This window comes from Pleurodeles waltl, chromosome 4_2, assembly GCF_031143425.1.
Source record: "Pleurodeles waltl isolate 20211129_DDA chromosome 4_2, aPleWal1.hap1.20221129, whole genome shotgun sequence".
Taxonomy (NCBI): Eukaryota; Metazoa; Chordata; class Amphibia; order Caudata; family Salamandridae; genus Pleurodeles; species Pleurodeles waltl.
The window spans coordinates 21,586,044-21,604,370 of NC_090443.1; the positions used below are offsets into that span (position 1 = coordinate 21,586,044).

General features: G+C 45.4%; 1 protein-coding gene across 3 annotated transcripts in view; it reads left to right on the forward strand.

The window, feature by feature from the left end:
- The window catches only part of DENND1C (DENN domain containing 1C), a 292,565-nt gene that overhangs the window by 178,375 nt on the left and 95,863 nt on the right, over nt 1-18,327 (forward strand). For 2 of the 3 annotated variants that reach the window (XM_069230426.1, XM_069230428.1), the window contains exon 8: nt 14,407-14,502. The exons of the other annotated variant lie outside the window; for it this stretch is intronic. In XM_069230426.1, coding sequence (XP_069086527.1) covers nt 14,407-14,502 — 96 coding nt within the window. The remainder of the gene's footprint in view (nt 1-14,406; nt 14,503-18,327) is intronic. 3 annotated transcript variants of the gene reach the window in all.

Sequence of the window (18,327 nt, forward strand, 5' to 3'; positions counted from 1 at the left end):
CACCACCTGCACGTTGATTGAGTGGCAGCTTTTCCTGTTCAAAATCACAGGTTCCTATTCACCTGTTCATTGACTGTGAGAGGGACCAGGGATACATGGGTGCCATCAATGGCCCCTACCACATGAGGAATCGGTCCCATCTGATAAAAGTCACCCTTCACATTGGCCATATCCACTCTTTGGGGTAATCTGATGTAGCTGTCCAGGTGTTGCAAGAAAGCACACATTACATCCCTTAAAACCTGACTGAACATGGGCTGAGACATCCCTGCTGTTAAGGTGACAGCATGCTGGAATGTGCCAGTGGCCAGGAAGTGTAGGATTGACAATACTTTAACGTTGGGAGCTATGGAATAGGGATTTTGATTGCCTGGCATCATATCTGGCCCCAACTGTCTACATAAATCCATGATGGTCTGCGATTCAGACGGTAGGTCTGGATGACATGCCTGTCCTGCATGGTTGCCAAGTCTACCAGTGGACAGTACACTGGTGGTTGTCTCATTTTCCTCATGGCAGGATATCTAAATTAAGAGGAGAAATTTGTACAGTAAGTCATGCAATTGGCACACGACAGCAGCACATTGAATACTTGCAGGCACCTACACATTTGCAGGGGATGAAAAGCAGTGCTGACATAAACATCACAGACCACAGAAATGCACAACCGACACTGTCATTGCACCACATTGGCTGGAATGTCAGTCGGATAGGAGATGTGACACATACGTATGTGAACATGTGTGGGTTACTGTGCAGTCCTGCACTGATGACACATATGTTACTAAATTCACCTATCATTATCAGACACATATGTACCTCAGAGCAGCTACACAGACCTATCCACGTATATGCAGGCTCCACAAGTCATATTTTCATGTTTGTCCCATTATGTAGTACAATCATGAACTCACTACATTGGGTAACACAGATTTAAGGTCGATCAGGTGTATGACGTACTTATTTAAGAACATGCATCAAGTACTTGTTCCCAAAATGGCAGGTGCCTGACCTACTGTTCTTGACAGTTGGAAGTGACCTCTGTGACCACCTTTTCTGCAGACTTGTTCACTTGACTCCTGACACTGTTGCTAGCAAGACCTCCACTACATGAACTGCTCTATACTGCCTCTGGGAGCCATCATGCCACGTCCTGCAGGTGATAGAGCCACTGCCTTCACATATGAAGAGCTGGGAAATCTGGTGGAGGAGGTCCTACCGTTGTATGGACATCTATATAGGGCACCAGTGGACAGGTGAGTCCAAATGCCCCAGCCATGTGTGATTGGTGTTGTGTGTGATAGTGAGTTGGCCATGTGAAATGTAATTGGTGTATATTCATGCCTGTGGTATACCGTACAGGCAAGTGGGCATGGATGATGGTTATGTGGGCCCACTTGCTGTGACAGTTGTATAGTGTCAACTACTGTTGGTATGGTGCATGTGTACATGACTTTCTCCTTTTATCTGTGTCGTCCATGCAGGTGAACGCCCATCAGAAGAAAGGGATCTGGCATGCCATTGCCAAGCAAGTGCAGACCCTGGAGGTCCACAGCCGACGGAGCACCCATTGTCGCAAGTGGTAGGAGGGCCTGAGATGCGGGGCCCGGAAGGCCACAGAGGTCCAGCTGGGGATGACCTCCCAATGAGAGAGGAGTGCCCGTCGGACCCTGCCCCCCCCTAATGGCCCACATTTTGGCGGTGGCCCACCCTGAGGTGGATCAGCGTTTGAGGGCAGCACAGCAGCCACAAGGGGGTAATTCCTGACTGTTACCTGGTACTTGGCTCTGGTTAAATGCTGTTTGCTGTCTCACTGTACCTTCAGTGACAATGTGTTAGCTTAGAAATATATCAAGACTAGTGGTAATCAGTTGTTACCACCTTGCCAATGTATGAGATGTGGAGCAGCCATCATGGCTTGCTATGTGTGAGTTTTGGAATCATGTATCATGACATAATTATGACTGCATGTGGAACTACCCAATGTCAATGGCACATGTGTTGCACATCCTGCCCTTCCTATGCATGTGAGCTGGTGTTTCACCATACCGTTTTAGCCTATCCCGGACCATCACTTTGCATATGTCCGTCAGTGGCTCTAAGGTGTATGACCACTCTCATCTGTGCTAATCACCTTTTGTAGCAACAGGTTAAGTCACTTGTTTGGTACAGGTTCCAAACAATACCTTTTTACTGGCAGCCAGTCACCCTTTGTCTTCCATCCCCCTCCTTCTTCCTCTACCCAATCCCACACCCTCTTCCTCATCCCAGCCAGAGCACAGACAGACAAGCATGCATCGCCCTCAACAACCAAGGATACCACAGTCAAACACAAGCACCACAATACCCACCACCGGCATGCACACAGACAACACCCACCTGCAGACTCACCAACATCCACTACCTGCACAGACTCCCCTACCATCCCCACCTTCATAGACACTACACCTGACACACCAGCAGACACCACACCAACTTTCACAGATCCAGCCACAACTTCAATCCTACGCACAGTCAGTACAATAGCAGACCCGCAGGCATCCACCCCAGTCACCACATCCACAGCCACCACAACCACTGACACACCCACTTGCAACACATGCACCATACCTGCAGTCACCACCCCAACAGTCACCCATCCAGCATGGCATCTCCCAGCTCCTCCACCCCCCCTCCTTCCAAGACACATAAACTCCCACACTCACCCACCCAGCACACACAAGCATTCCTCACACACACCTGCACCCAAAACATCTACCAAAATACCTCCATCAAGCACTCCCTCTCCCTCCCTTCCCAAACCCTTTTGCCATGACCATTCCCGTGTGTCTAAGAAATGTTTCCTCTCAGAGTTGAACCTTTTCCCTACTCCTCTCCCACCCCATGTGACCGCTAAAAGATCCATTTCCCTCCCCATATCCAGCCCTACCACCTCCAAGTCCTCCCCTGCCTCCTGCAAGTACCCATGCCCCTCTCCGACCAAGAAGTCTACCCCTCTTAAGTGTTCCCAGCACTCCCCTAAGCCACATCTGAAGCCCCCACCTCCCAAGCCCAAGCCAAAAGACCTCCCTCCCAAACCTAGGCCAAACTCCCACCACTGCCCCCCAATCCCTGAGGTGCCTGCCTGCCCATACCCATGGAAGTATTTAGCAGTCAGAAGCTAAGTTGGGGCAGTCTGACATGCCAGCTGTGCATGTTGCACTTTGGACTATGGACCTGGCCTAAGGCCTTTTGTATTTGTAAATTATGCTATTTTAAAGTATTTTTTACCTCTATTTATATGCATACATCTGGGTTAGCCAGTTGTTGGTTCCAACGTTATCATCTTTGTCCTGCCTTTCATTCCTCATGGCTGTTTTGGTTTTGCCTGCTTCCTATTGTGTGTGAATGTGTTATGTGTGTGTGTGGTGGTTGTGCTACCTGTTGTGTCCGAGCTGCTTGTGTGGGTGTGTGCTTTGCATTTCTCCTGCAGTGATGGCTGGGTATGGTTACTGGGCATGTATGTGTGTGGGACATACAGTTAGGTTGCTTTGTGTGGAATGATTGTGCTGGCTGTTGTGGCTTGGGTTGTGGTGTGCCCTTGTGTGTGAGTGGTGATTGGTATGGTGAACCACCGTGTGGTATGTTTGCATGGTGTGACGTATGCCTTGTATGGCTGTGTGATTGTATGTCTTGGTACTATGGTGTTGTAACGTTGTGTCGCATATGTGTATTGTCAGGTGAGGGTGTGAGTTGTGGCATTTTGATGGTGCGTTTGAGGTGTTGTGGTTGTTGTGTAGTTTGGTGGTGTTGTATGTTGTTATGTTTGACAGTGCCAGTGACCAAAGTTCAGGTGTTCTTGGTGGTATTTTTAATCAATAGGGTGAAATTAAGCTGAGTGAGGTGTACGAAGGAACAGTATGTTGTTGACCCAAAGAATAACAATACTTACATTGCAAATGACTGGAGTGGCCTCCTATCAGCAGCTCAATGGCTTTTCTCATATAAAGATTTGCGCAAGATTTGTATATGTGGATTTTAACCTTTTCAGGAGACTGAGAATAGAAGCAGTAAGAGAGCATACAGCAGTTCTAGTGTGCAATTTGAAGGTATCTCTGTGCTTTGAAGAACTTGACCAAAGCCTCTAATGAACGTGCGGTGCAGGCCTGTCAAATTCAATGTCTGTGAAGAGGAGGCTAGCAGAGCTGCCTGGGATAAGTGAATGAGTCTTCAAGGGCACGTAGGCAAGAGAGATGGCACACCAATGCAGAGCACATAACATGAGCAACATTTAGAAACCAATGAGTGAGTAGGTAATATCGGCATAGGTTTGTGCCAGAACATTATTGTATCACCTCAGAATTTGTGCATTTGAACATTTGAAGCAATAGACAGCAATGCGAAGGGTAAAGGCGATCTTCTGAGAAGAAAATAGATTAGGGCTGTAAAGCTGGTTATCATTTTTTGTGATTTGATATACCTGTGTTTAAACAAGAAAAATACTATTCATGAGGTGTGCAAAGGTTATTGAATACTACAGACTATGCAGAGCACCATTGTAAACACATTACTTTCTACATCATTTCCCCTTATTGCTGTTCTTTTTAATTTGAATATGGATGCATATTACCTAGTAAAACCACAGCCATCATGAACTCACAGACTTTTGTATTAAAGCCTTGTCAATTGTTTTACTCTTTCATGGAGAGGCATCAATGGCATAGGAAGGGTGGATGGAATGTATGCTGAGTAGGGCATAGCTTCGGGGGGAGGTGGGTGTAGGAAGATATTTACAAACACCTCCCTGACATTGGAATGATGAATGATCACGCTCCAAGAGGTAACGGGCAAAGTAGATAGCTATTAAAATTCTGGTCTAACAAATGGAGGCTCTCTCTTCCATTACCATTAAAAATGCTTTGTACAACCATTGTCCATGGCTTCTTCCCCACACACCGGGCCCTCTCCGAGGACCATAAGCCCAGCCGGGATCAGTGAAAGAACAACAACTACTCAACTAAAGAAAGGGTCAGGCATGTAAGTTCCTCAGCCTGCATGTGTTTACTTTAGTCCTTTTTTAGTGTCACCAGTAAGTATTGTACTTCTGCTCTCCCAGGTGCTTATGAAAGCTGTCAAAAGTAAAAGGTGTTCGTGGTGTGCAAAAAAATTCTTACACAAGGATTACTGTTTACCAATCCTTTTGGCACTGGGCTTTTAATTTGGGAAATATAGAATAGTATTAAATTGGAGGCACGTGAATGTCATATATGTTGCAAGTATATACCATTCTAAGATGGCACCTACGATTCGGAAAATCGTAGCAATCATATATGTTGCAAGTATATACCATTCTAAGATGGCACCTACGGTTCGGAAAATTTAAAGACGTTTTGTAGTTCTGTATTCACTTACAACCTCCTACACCATTGGTGATTATGATGGTGAATGGCATGCCAATGATTTTGACATATTGAAGGCAGTAGCTTGATACACTTTTGTCCACAATGTACATCAAAACACCAGGCACATGAAGGACTTGGTTGCTGTGTCACTTATAAGGAACAGGAGCTTGAGAAAGCTTTATGAATCGTCACGTTTACACTGGTTTAGAAAAGCAGATAGCTATAAAACAAGCAGCTGCAGGTGCCAAAGCTAAACACAGGCAAACAGTAACATGAGCAGGAAACCAAGAAAAAATAGTCCCCCAAACGAACAGATAGAAAAACAAAGCTTAAAGATACAGTGCTTGGTCCCTGCTCTGTGGGAGGAAATGAAAGACAACAAGGTGGGACAAAGAGGAAGGATTCACCACTAGCAAGCAAGCATTTTGGAAGGACAAGTAACAAATTAAAAAGTAATGGGCGGGATGTAAGCCCACAATTTGTATACAACAGGTCTCGGAGGCTCACTGTCATGATCACACTTGAAAAATATAAAAAATATACATAAATGTAAGTGCTTCGGTTTCGGGCGTCAAATTAGATCACAGCATTGAGTGAAATGTATGTTAGAACAATACTTTGTTGGCATGAAATTAGAAACATTTAAGAATCCCTCCAGTACCCTTCCATAAATGAAGAGCTGAGTCAGTTATTTACTGGCCAATATTGATGTCATGTAAGGAAAAACATAATTAATGAAATCAAAGATAAGAGGAGTGTTTGACTAGCAGATATCCTGAATTAAATTACATTATTATGCTCTCAAATTGGAAAATCAAGTGAAATATTGCACATTAAATTAAGTATGTTTGCTTAGAATCACACAGTTTGGTCAAGGGATGGATCGGGATTTGAGAAAAGGATAGTGGATTGCACATTGTGCCACCGGATTCATATTTGTCTCTGACTCTAGCTTTTATTACAAAGCTTTGCTTCCTATATCTAAATCAGTATGGTTTGTTCAACAAAAACTGACTTGGTAAAACATAAGTATCATTTGTTAAGTACGGCTCACACAATAAGAGAAGTCTTCTTAGTTAAAAAATGTATGATTTAGAAGGGGCAAAATTACAAAAGAGAATAACTAATGGAAACACATACAACAATTTGGCAGTCTACAGGAATAAAATGCCTCTGAGCTGTTCTCAAGAGGACAAGGTGACATGTAAGGGAAGTCAGGATGCTCTGTTTTTATGTTAATATCACTTGCTTTAACTGACCTAACTTTTTTAGGATAGGCCCATCAATAAAGTACAGCAGCCAAACAAACACTGTGCTCTCAGGTTGCACGTTTTTAATTGTACATGGGAAGTGAAGTCTGCCTGAAAAATGCTGGAAAGCTTTCACATGCGTGTTCTGAATTCAAATTCAAATGGCCATGCTTGGAATGTTGGGGTTGCCAGTTCAATGACACAGCAGTCAAGCAACAGCCAAATATTTGCTCAAGCCAGCCTCAAGTCTTGCTTGGCTTGTCTAACTACAAACAGAATTTGTGCTATCAGGCATTGTATAGCACAGCTAGATTTCAATTTACACAGTTCTTACAGAGGTTCTCTTTTGTGCAGAAGTTATAAATCATGCTTGCAAAACTTACAGGCTCAGCAAAGCTCATGCAGCAAAGACATACTTCAGGGTATGCAGATCACAGGCATCATATTTTACACAGTAGAACTATGGATCATCAGGTTTGGGTGTGGAGTTAAGTGTAGTAAAGCTTTGCTTTCCCATAGAAACTTACCTTCATGATATTCTTGTCCTCAATATTCTTGACACAATATTTTGTCCACAGGATATTTTTTACTCAATATTTTGTCCAAGCACCAGTGTTACAGCCAGAGCAGGATTAGGGAACCATGTTCGAGTCTTGGCATCATATCACCATCATGTAATTTTGTGAAAATCACTTAATCTCCATATGCCTATAATGAAAAAATATGCAATCTAGACTCAAGCTTACTGCCTAACCTAGCAAACACCTTTCCGTCCCTCTTTCTTCCATGCACTAACAGATGGACCTTTGATCTCAATTCAAGCACTGTTTGTTTCTGCTTTAGACCAATGCTCCATCTTGTTGGATGGGCAGGCTGTCTGCCCTGTGCCACAGCACTCCATCCTCAACCACTTTATTTTTCTTGTACCTGGGCCCTCATAAGATTGATGGGTGTTCATGAAAATCAACTGCCAGTGGCACACAATGAGTGAAATGCAGAGCGTCGCTGCACAGAAGAGGTCTCTAGCACACTAATGCACTGACTGCCACATGAAATAAGGGCACAGGAATCTGCATACTAGGGATCAACTGCACAATGTGAATTTCTTCAAAAACATAGGCCCATATTTATACTTTTTTAGTGCTGCATTTGCTTCATTTTTTGACGCAAAATCGGCGCAAACTTACAAAATACAATTGTATTTTGTAAGTTTGCGCCGCTTTTGCATCAAAAAGCGGCGCAAATGCGGTGCTAAAAAAGTATAAATATGGGCCATAATAGGAAATGGCAGCATCATTCAAGATTGACATCATCTCCTATCACTGTCTTACCGTCTCTCCAGGGTGAGATGCAGAGAGGAGGTTTCCTAAGGTGGGGCATGACTCACACTCCACTCCAACTTGAACTGCGATTAACCCTGCAAGATGTTCTTGATAAAAGTGTAGGTTACTGAAGTCAGCCCGGGTCCACAGATCTCAGCAGTTTTGGCAAGCAGCATCTATAGTGCATTTTAGAGAGTGAATATACTATCTGAGGTACTGAGGACACCCCCCAGCTTTGAGGGCACACTGTGGGGTCTGCGGGGCCTTGCGTTACACCCCAATACAAAGGTGTTCAGGAAGAGAGGAGTAAAATGATAGGATTCAACCGATGATCATGTGCAGGTTTGAATTATTCAAATTCTGTTGACTATGGCTGCAAAGAAACGATGGTGTGACGGTTATCCATTTCTGCATTGTCCTGAGACAGGATACGCTTTAAAAGATGCCCAAGAGTGCTGATGCCAAATTACAAGACTTGACATTGAAGCACAACTGTTTACTAAGTAAGGCATAATGGTAGTCCCATCTTTTGAATATGTCTGTCCTAAACACCTTGCCATTGAAGTTAAATTTGGTGGGTAATTATAGAAACTATTGGTCTCAGTTACTCAAGGAGGACACCCAGCTAGAGGGGGAACTAAAAATTCATTTTGAGGCGAAACTGCAAGAAAAATGTGGTAGTTTAGTTGTAGACGTCACTAAAATAAATTAGCACTGAGTGTTACCTTAAAGGCATCTTTCCTTTCTTCTTCAGAATTTCATCCCCAGTCACACAGACATGCGGATAGAACCAATTGAACCTACAGTAAAGTAATATTTAAGACATTTCACTAGTTTACATCAGGTAACTGTACACAGCTAACAATGGCTGAGTTTCATGAGTTAGTGCATAACACTCCTTATTGGCTGTTTCACTATTTTACTGTGTAAGGCACACCACCTATACTGTTTTACCTTGGTGCCCTCTTAAACCTCCTGTTTGAGGACCAGGAAGACATTGAAACAGTTTTAACACAATCACCTTTATAGGGTAGAGCATCTCTATCAAGCAAGAACAACTTCCAAGAAGTATGTGTAGGTAAAAAAAAAATCAGTTTGAAGAGGAGTCATAGCTCAGTACAAATAATTTGCATAACCCCATGTTTCAGAAGAAAATGCAAATTTGACATGGTTGACCATTCCAGATTGCAGCAGTACATCACCCTAAAATGCATTATTCCTAGAGATTGGAAGATTCAGCCTACGTTTGACGTGGCATTGAAAACTGCTACATCTACAGGGGGTGCTCAATCTGTACCCCAAGGCCTGAGAGTCTGAGTGCTTGCTTTGAGTCTGAGATTTATTTTAGAATTAATTTTGCCATCAGGAGATAATCCCTTGACTACTGTATGGACAAGAACTGTTATAGCCCAGGCAGTTGTAGTGTCCTGCTGGACACGTTCTAATGTTCCTACCAGCCACTCTGCTGAGGGCTGGCTTTACACACACACCCCATACCCATCCAACACAGGCGTCACCAGTCAGGTGACCCTGCCAATAAAAAAAGCCAGGCGCACATGCCCGAGGTGTCACCTTATTCAGTAGCATGAGGGCCTAGGGCCCCCAACACTACAATGACGATGAGTGGGCCTGAACCCCACATGGCCTCTGGCAGCAACTTTAAAGTTGCTCATGGGGGGAAGAGAAGCCTTTGAATGAGGCACCCCCTGTGATCACTGCCAGCACGACAGACGTCCAGCGTGGGCACCGCGCCCCCAGCGAGGCACCTGGCAGCTGCCCACCTGCCATGGCCCCAAAGGGTAGTAAGGACCAGGAGCACTGCCCAACACCCTGCCAGGCATGAGGTGAGCCCGGGGGTAAAAGGAAGGAACCCTCCCACCATCGCATGCCTCCCCCTCAACAGACTGCCCCTGCCTAAAAGGAGGAAATGGCGCTGTAGCCACATCCCCGCAGGCACTTGGGGAGATGGTAAGGGCTGTCCTACTGCCCCTCCCCGCAATTGCTGTGAGCGCCGCGTGGGCAATAGAGTCAGTGGTCAGCCTACCGTACCCACCCCGGGCAGAGGCGTGCCAAGAAAGAGTCCAGCAAAAGCCAAGAGAGTGACCGCCAGGGCCAGCAAGCAGAGCTGAGATTCCATGGGCCTCCACAGAGAGCCCTGCAGTGGGGCAGAGTCCCGCTTATGACAGGCACCACCACAGAGCCCGATCCCCGCCTGCAATGTGGGATGCACTACAAAGAGCAACCAGCATGCAACATGGTGGCCTGCAGCGATGACAAAGTTGCTGCGGCCGCAAACAGGAAGGTGTAAAGGTGCTGCCATGCACCAAATGATGTGAGGGGTGCCCAGGGCCGCCCCTTACTCCCCCAGCAATACTCCTAGAATGGCCTTGGAAGGCCGTGACACAGCCCGCAGCACAAGTGAAGGCTCCCCCGGCCGCAATGAGGGAGCAGCGACCGTGCTGCAATGCTCCGGCATGAACACGAAGTGCCCAGGGCCACCCACCCCAACTGGGAGCCCACAAGAGATGTCAAGGAGGCCTACGATGGCCTACATTGACTTCTGCCCCACCCAGCATGGTGCCTCCTTCCTCACCACGAGGCTGTTTAAAAAGAAAAGGGAAAGGAATGGAGGGGAGGAAAAGAAAACTGCACTTACCTGTAGCCCCGGTCACCAGGGACTTAAATCACCAGCATCTGCACCAATGAGACAAAGCTGGTGGCAAGACTGTTTTAACCTGAAGAGAAGCACCACAGTGGCATCTAGTGGCCAAAGAAAGATACTGCACCCTTTTTTCTATTTTAAAAGGAGACAAGCATTGAGAAAGGCAAACTGACAGCAGCACACCCAGACAGTGACTGCGCAAGAGCAGCAGTGCGCCCACAGACTGAAACAGCACACAAGACAGAGAGCGACATGTGCAACCACTGCACAGCAAAGGAAGAGACTGCAGCTGCAGCAGCCAAGCTGCAAAAGCATGGAAAGGAAGCAAGTGCCTCGCGAGACACCAGGAAACCGCATATGGCCTGCACGGCCACTAGCAGCCGCCTGCCGCCGCCAACACGGAAAGAGCGCCAAATGCCCCAGCAGTGATGGACATCACCGCAAGACAGCAGATGGGCACACCAGTCATCACCAAAGGACGCCCAGAAGAAAAAGGGAATGTCAGAGGTGCGCAGAAGGCTGCGCCAGCTAACCTGACAACATGGGAAGGAGCCCGAGAAAACAGAGCCCTCCGAGAACATGACGGAACGCCTGAGGGAAGAGGCTGTGCCAGCCAGCCACACCACAACACGAGATGGTCACCATTGGCCCATCATACAGCAGGTCGGGGGAAGCGACCAACTCTGCAAAGCACGCCCAGGCTCAAGCAGGACCTAGTGCCGCGATGGCGTTGCCTTGAGGTGCAAGCACTGCGCCCTCAAATGAAGAGGAGGCAGGAAAGGAAGTGACCCGCCATCACTGCCCTGCAATGGGCCAGAGACTGATCAAGGATTGCCCTCCCTCGCACTGCCTCAAGACTGAGTCAGCAGTGACTCACAACATGCAAGAGGAGAGTCGCACACCCCAAGTGGCAAACTGCCACCACCACAATACTGAGAAGATGCCTAGTCCTTGGACAGGACAGGCCCTTCAAAAGGTCCACACAAAAGAAAGACAGGGGGCCAGACGCCACAGCAAAGGAGAAGAGAGCGTGGTGCAACACCACGCCGTAAAGAAGGAAGAGATGAGAGGAGACTGTGTGACAACACCTGGCATACTGCAACACCTGACAACCACAGAGTACAAGAGCGGAAGATCACACGGTGGTTAGATGGAGGACTCGTACCACAAGGGAAGAGTGCACCCACAGACAAGACAGCAACCGGGGTGCAGCGATGCCACTGGAGACAGCTCAGCGGGAGTACCAAGCATGTGCGAACTGCATACTTGCCCCACGCTTCACAGTGTGACCGTCCAGCCACCTGTCACCAGCTACTTGAAGTAGATGACATCCCTGCTAGCAACTGCACATGCCAACGGAGAAGAACTGCACCAACTGAGCAACCAGCCATGTGGCAGCGAAGTCCTTCCAGTCACCCTCACTCCAGCAACATCAACACCCGTCGTCCAGGTCACCAAATGGCAAGCACCAACACTGCCATGTGCATCCTGGTATAGATCAAAGGAGCAGTTAAGCACCAAGGTGGATCATCACCTCTGCAATACACCAAACCAACAAAACGCCCTCCTGGCTTCATGAGAGACAATTTCTATGAGACCATCTGAGAGCCTAGCTGCACCTGGTCCATGTTTGAAAGCACACTGACTACAAATCATCCACCCTTGTGGTTGCACGAATGATTTGACCATGGCTCCTGTTGGAGAGCCTGCAGGGGGCCGGAGATTGCCCACACGCAGCCTAGCACAATCCATGTGGTCCTAAGGCAACCCCTTAAAGGGGCCTCAAGGAAACTCCTGAGTAAGGAATCCGCAATGAGAGGTAGTCTGGAATCTGCTCCATCGACAAGGTATCAGGATGCGCCAGGGCTTCAGAGCAGGACATTACATCTGTGCAGATGCCTTCAGTCTTCAAGAGATTGGCCTTCATGAAGTCAGGATGTCTCATTTAGGCCCGTATTTATACTCCGTTTGCGCCGAATTAGCGTCGTTTATTTCGACGCAAATTCGGCGCAAAACTAACGCCATATTTATACTTTGGCGTTAGACGCGTCTAGCGCCAAAGTATGGGCAAATAGCGTCATTTTTTTGCGTGAACGCCTTCCTTGCGTTAATGAGATGCAAGGAAGGCGTTCCCGTCTAAAAAAATGACGGCGACGCAAATGCGTCGTATTTATACTCCCGGGCAAAAGTGACGCCCGGGAGGTGGCGGGTCAAAAAACCCCGCATTTGCGCCACTATTTAACGCCTGGGTCAGGGTAGGCGTTAAGGGGCCTGTGGGCTCAAAATTAGCCCACAGGTGCCCTCCCCTGCCCCCAGGGACCCCCCCTGCCACCCCTGCCCACCCCAGGAGGACACCCAAGGATGGAGGGACCCACCCCAGGGACATTCAGGTAAGTTCAGGTAAGTATAATTTTTTATATTTTTAAAAATTTTTTGGGTGGCATAGGGGGGCCTTATTTGTGCCCCCCTACATGCCACTATGCCCAATGACCATGCCCAGGGGACATAAGTCCCCTGGGCATGGCCATTGGGCAAGGGGGCATGACTCCTGTCTTTACTAAGACAGGAGTCATTTAAATGGCGTCTGGGTGTCGAAAATAATGGCGCAAATCGGGTTGAGGCGATTTTTTTGCCTCAACCTGACTTGCCCCATTTTAAGACGCCCTAACGCCATTTTCCCCCTACGCCGGCGCTGCCTGGTCTACGTGGTTTTTTTCCACGCACACCAGGCAGCGCCGGTCTGCTAGCGCCGGCTAACGCCATTCCATAAATACGGCGCCCGCATGGCGCTTCAGAATGGCGTTAGACGGCGCTAAATTTTTTTACGCTAAACTGCGTTAGCGCAGTTTAGCGTCAAAAAGTATAAATATGGGCCTTAGTATCTTTGCAGCAAACTCCACCGACTCTCCTGATGCACCAAGTTTGAACAAGTTGAATTGGTTACACCAACAGCCTCACCACGAGTGCCCGCAGGACTGACCCACAGTGCATGAGTGGACACAACCAACCATCTGACTGTCACAGAGTCCGGACTTCATCCACACAGTGTTCGTGCCCAGCTGTACATGGTTAAATCCTGGACTCGTGCGGAGGTGTCCTGGTGCTCCCAGCTGCACCTGTCCACTGCAATACTGCGGCCTGCCTTTTCGAGGCTGAGAGCCTGATGGTGGCGTTATTTTGTTTTCTTTTACAGGTTGGACTTTGTTGTGCTCTTCAATAAAGTTTGGGAGTAATGTAGTGTCCTGGTGGACACGTTCTAGCGTTCCTACCAGCCACTCTGCTGAGGGCCAACTTAAAACACACACTCCACACCCATCCATCACAGGCATAACCAGTCAGGTGACCCTGCCAATAAAAAAGGCCAGGCGCACGTGCCCAGTTACCAGAACCCATACCATGTGTACGTGTCACCTTATTCAGTAATATGAGGGCCAACGGCCCCCAACACTACAACAGCATTCTTGATGCTAGGACCACATCTGAATTGTTTGATTAAGTAATTTTCATTTCTGGTTTCAGAAAAACGCCATTTGCAGCTCCCTACCCACAGATAGCAATAAACCCTCCCCACCCCGTAATTTCACCCTTATTTAAATAAAGTCTCTCTTTAACTAACCCTGTGGCCTCACAAAAACATATCAATGCCTCGCAGCCCCGACCTCTGGCTTCACTAATGGACCCTTTGATCAGTACTCTGTCGAAACTTCAAGACATCACACTGCTTTCATACTTTCTAAATAATTAATTTTCTGACTGGTTAAACGTGGTTTTTACCTCATGTTGCCCCAAAGGACAAGAAGTTTACAAAGCTGTCGATTACCACGCGTAGCTCCCCGAGGCGTCGACACAGAGACACAAGTAAAGACCCTCGAGGTGGCAATGATTCGGTGAGTTGGGGGTGTCACACGAAAATCAATTCTGTTCTCCGTGCAAAGTGTACTAACCTAACATAACGACCGGAACTGACACAGAGTGACGGGTGTAGGGCACGAATGTGTGTGAAAGCCTGCAGCATTAATCTTTCAAATAACTGCAAATGGCATCATTAACCGTTCTTTGGAGCAAAACCTGTCACCAACCCTTTACAGAACGGCACAATGCGTGATTAACCTTGCAGAGAACATCATCACACATAATGCTTCTGGGGCTGCACAGCACACAGGTAACCTTTTGATGTCTGCTTAACACACGCCATGTGCTGCCATACAAAGAAAGCTCATATAAGTTCACCCACCACCTAAAGTGAGTAATGTCAACTGTGATTGAAAATACTGGGAAATGAAAAACCACATATCACGGGTCGAAACTGTTTCAGTTTCACATTTTATGTAATGGTTCGAAGTAGAGCCCTTCCCTGCAAAGGTCCCAAGTATATATTGACATGAATTAACCAAAAATTAACGTTAAAAAAAACAGAAAATGAATGCCATGTTTGGTCAAATGAAAGTTTGCCAACATGAAAATTTCCACGGAGGTTTTGTAAATCTATTATCCAATAAAAAGGCTTCCATGTAACCAGTAAAGTTTCAAAGCACTAAATGTCCCTTTCAGAAAAACTAATACTACAAAAAAATATCGAAATAAACTCCTGAAATAGACACGGCTAATAAAACTGGTGAATAGGCTTCTAAAAAGAAAGTGACTTTCAACTTTTGTTTCATCCCCACATATGTAGCACGTTATCTCCTCCTGATAACAAGAAAAAAACAGCATGCAACCAACACGTTGAAAATGAACATTCGCTTTGATAATTAATGTATATTTGATAATTAAAACTGAGGGCTAGAATTTCAAAGGGCCATGGTTCCCATTTGTAACACTTTTACTCATGTTGAACTCCTACCTGTTGAAAAAAGGAATACTCGTAAGTGTGATCTTAATGTGCATTTGGACATTTGCCTAGTTTTATATTATTACCGTAGAGAAAAAAAATGATTTTACACCTGCCTTAGAAAAGAGTAAATCTACCTTTGCTTCCAAGTTGGAAAACTACATGCAAAAGTATGTCAGTCCCCGCAAACCGCCCAACCCATAAATCTGTCATTGCGGAAATTCCATGACACTGAAGGAATATGCTCATTTGTGCATGTAACATTCCACCAATCCTAGTTTTTTTTTCAAACCTGAGTTCCTTATTCACTATGCTTTAAATTACTTCTGAACACCTGCGAGTAAAACATGAGTGTACTCATGGGGTAAAATATGGTGAATCAAATTCAGTAGTAATTGTTATTGGCATATCCAGTACAGAGAGGTTATGATATCAGCTGGCACACACCTGTAACATAGTCCCTCTTGAAACCATGGTACCAAAAAGAGAATGGTGCTTAACCCAATCCCCTTCCTGCTGTAGGGTGCCCTTAGCTCATTCCAACCCATGTAAAAAGGGAAGGATAGTACGAACAATTCTTTCCAATAATGGGACAGGACCCTGTAGGGTATTAAAGTTAAATGGTTGAGTACACATTTTGTGACAATGATCAAATTCATTAAATCCCAGTTAACTGTGTGGGCGTCAATTACTTAACAGCACACTATCACTTATTAAGTTTGCATTGTGTGATAGAAGTATAGAATGACAGCACAAAAGTTATTCTCAGCTGTCAACCAATATACCTACAGTCCAAATTCAATAGTCTCTAAACAGGGATGAAAAGCGTATAAGAACTACATTGCAATATGCCAAAAGACTTTAGTACATTTTTGTATGAAAGTCTCTCTGATTAGAGTGGACTTTAAAACCGTCCGGCACCAATATTAAGAGTGCACTCACCGATAAATGAGGAGCAAAGATGCAGCTGACAGTAATCAGTTCTGTCAAATATTTCAACTATCGTAGCAAAAGTATTGACATCCATTTGTCCCTATTGTGAATGGACAGTGGGTACAATGTTGCGGCAGAGCACACAAGCCGCTTGTGGTCTGGGAAGAGAATTGCAGGCCTAGCTGATCCATGAGAAAGTTCTCTAAATGCTCTATGCTGCTTAGATTTCCAACAGGATTACCAGATTGCAGAGCACAGTATTTAATATTCCTATCTTAATTATTCAATAGATTAAGCATGCTAATGAGGAGTTGGCAGATGTTCTAACCACTGTATTTAGAGGGAACAGTCGAGTATACATTCTAAATATCTGACAATTTTTGGTACCTGTTCTACATGCTCCAAACTCTAAATAACCTCCTAGATCTTGATGCCTGAGACAAAAATCAAAGCGGATTATTACAACACAAAGACATGCTAATAACTTTTAAATACTACTAAGAAAATTCAAAAATGTGTTTATGAAGGACCTTTAGACATGCTAATATTATTGAAATTTGCAACCCACTGATTACCATTTTGTCAAAATTGTAAGGTGTGAGAACACTTTCGGAAGCACGCTAAGTCATACTCTGTTGATGAAAGAAAAGAAAGACCACTCACAATCAGAAAAAGACTCTTCTCAATTTAGTGAACATGGGAATCAGTGACTAGGTGTAATCATGTGGTTTAAAAAACATGACATTCAAACTAATTGGTTTCAGAAACAATTCATGAGTGAACAAACAGTGAGGAAGGCTAGGGAATGAGTAAAACGTGTTTGAGGGATACAATTAAGGTTAGGAATATAGATGGTGTAGTGTTAAAGATAGAGTGAGGGATCATCATAAGATAAAAATTTGTATTACGGTTAGGGTAAAAGTTTAGGGCCTGATTTATACATATTTTAGTGCCGCATTTGTGTCATTTTTTTACGCAAAAACAGCACAAACGTACAAAATTCCATTATATTTTGCAAGTGTGCGCCAATTTTACGTCAAAAAATGATGCAAATGCGCACTAAAAAAGTATAAATCAGGCCCTAAAACTGAAGGAAATCAAAGTGAAAACGTTTGAACTAGAGTGCAAATTCAAACCAAATAAATCAAAACAAAGTCCATTTAAAAAGAAATGCGTTTCAAACCATTTGAAAATTTTTATTTTGATTAGAGGTAGGAGTAATTTAGAATTTGGAAAATATGGGATATCTGGCAAAAAAGCTGAATGATCTTCCTATGAAAACCACAGTGCTCTCCCCCCTTATTGAGGTAGGAAACCACCCGATTTCTGTTGGAGAGCATCAGCTTGCTCTGCCTTTGGAACACTGTGACCTGACGGCGGCCAACCCTGGACCATCAGATCACAGTGATGGCCATTGCACCCTCATTAGAATAGGGCGACCATCACTGCATTTTCCTGCCCAGGACCGTACGGTGAGGCAGGGCTTTTACCAAGCAGGAATCATTTAATGCCAGACTGCACAGGGGGAAAATCACTGCACATCAAGTCCATTGATATTTTTTGTTTTTCAATAACAAGCTCCCACTTTGAATATTTATTATTAGAAAACAAAAAAAAAAATGCCTAGAGCTTAAAACAAATGGGGCACCCGCTTGGCAGCGTTTTCTGCCTTCTCTGCAACCATTGCACCAGCGATTCCACTGAGACTTGAGACATTCTGCCACGCAGGTGAGAGGGATCTCTAAATAAGGTGGACGGTCTTCCAAAGGTAAGGGGAGACCATAGCCTCGGCTGACCTGGCAGACTGGAGAAGAAGCTACTTTTTAAATGACCCCCTAAATGCTTTTCTCACTAATTCTCTCAAATACTTCACTTGTCGGACATTTGTAATAGAAATGTATCTAAATGCCATTGTTGTTAAAATTGGGATATCAGCCAAGGGTTAAAT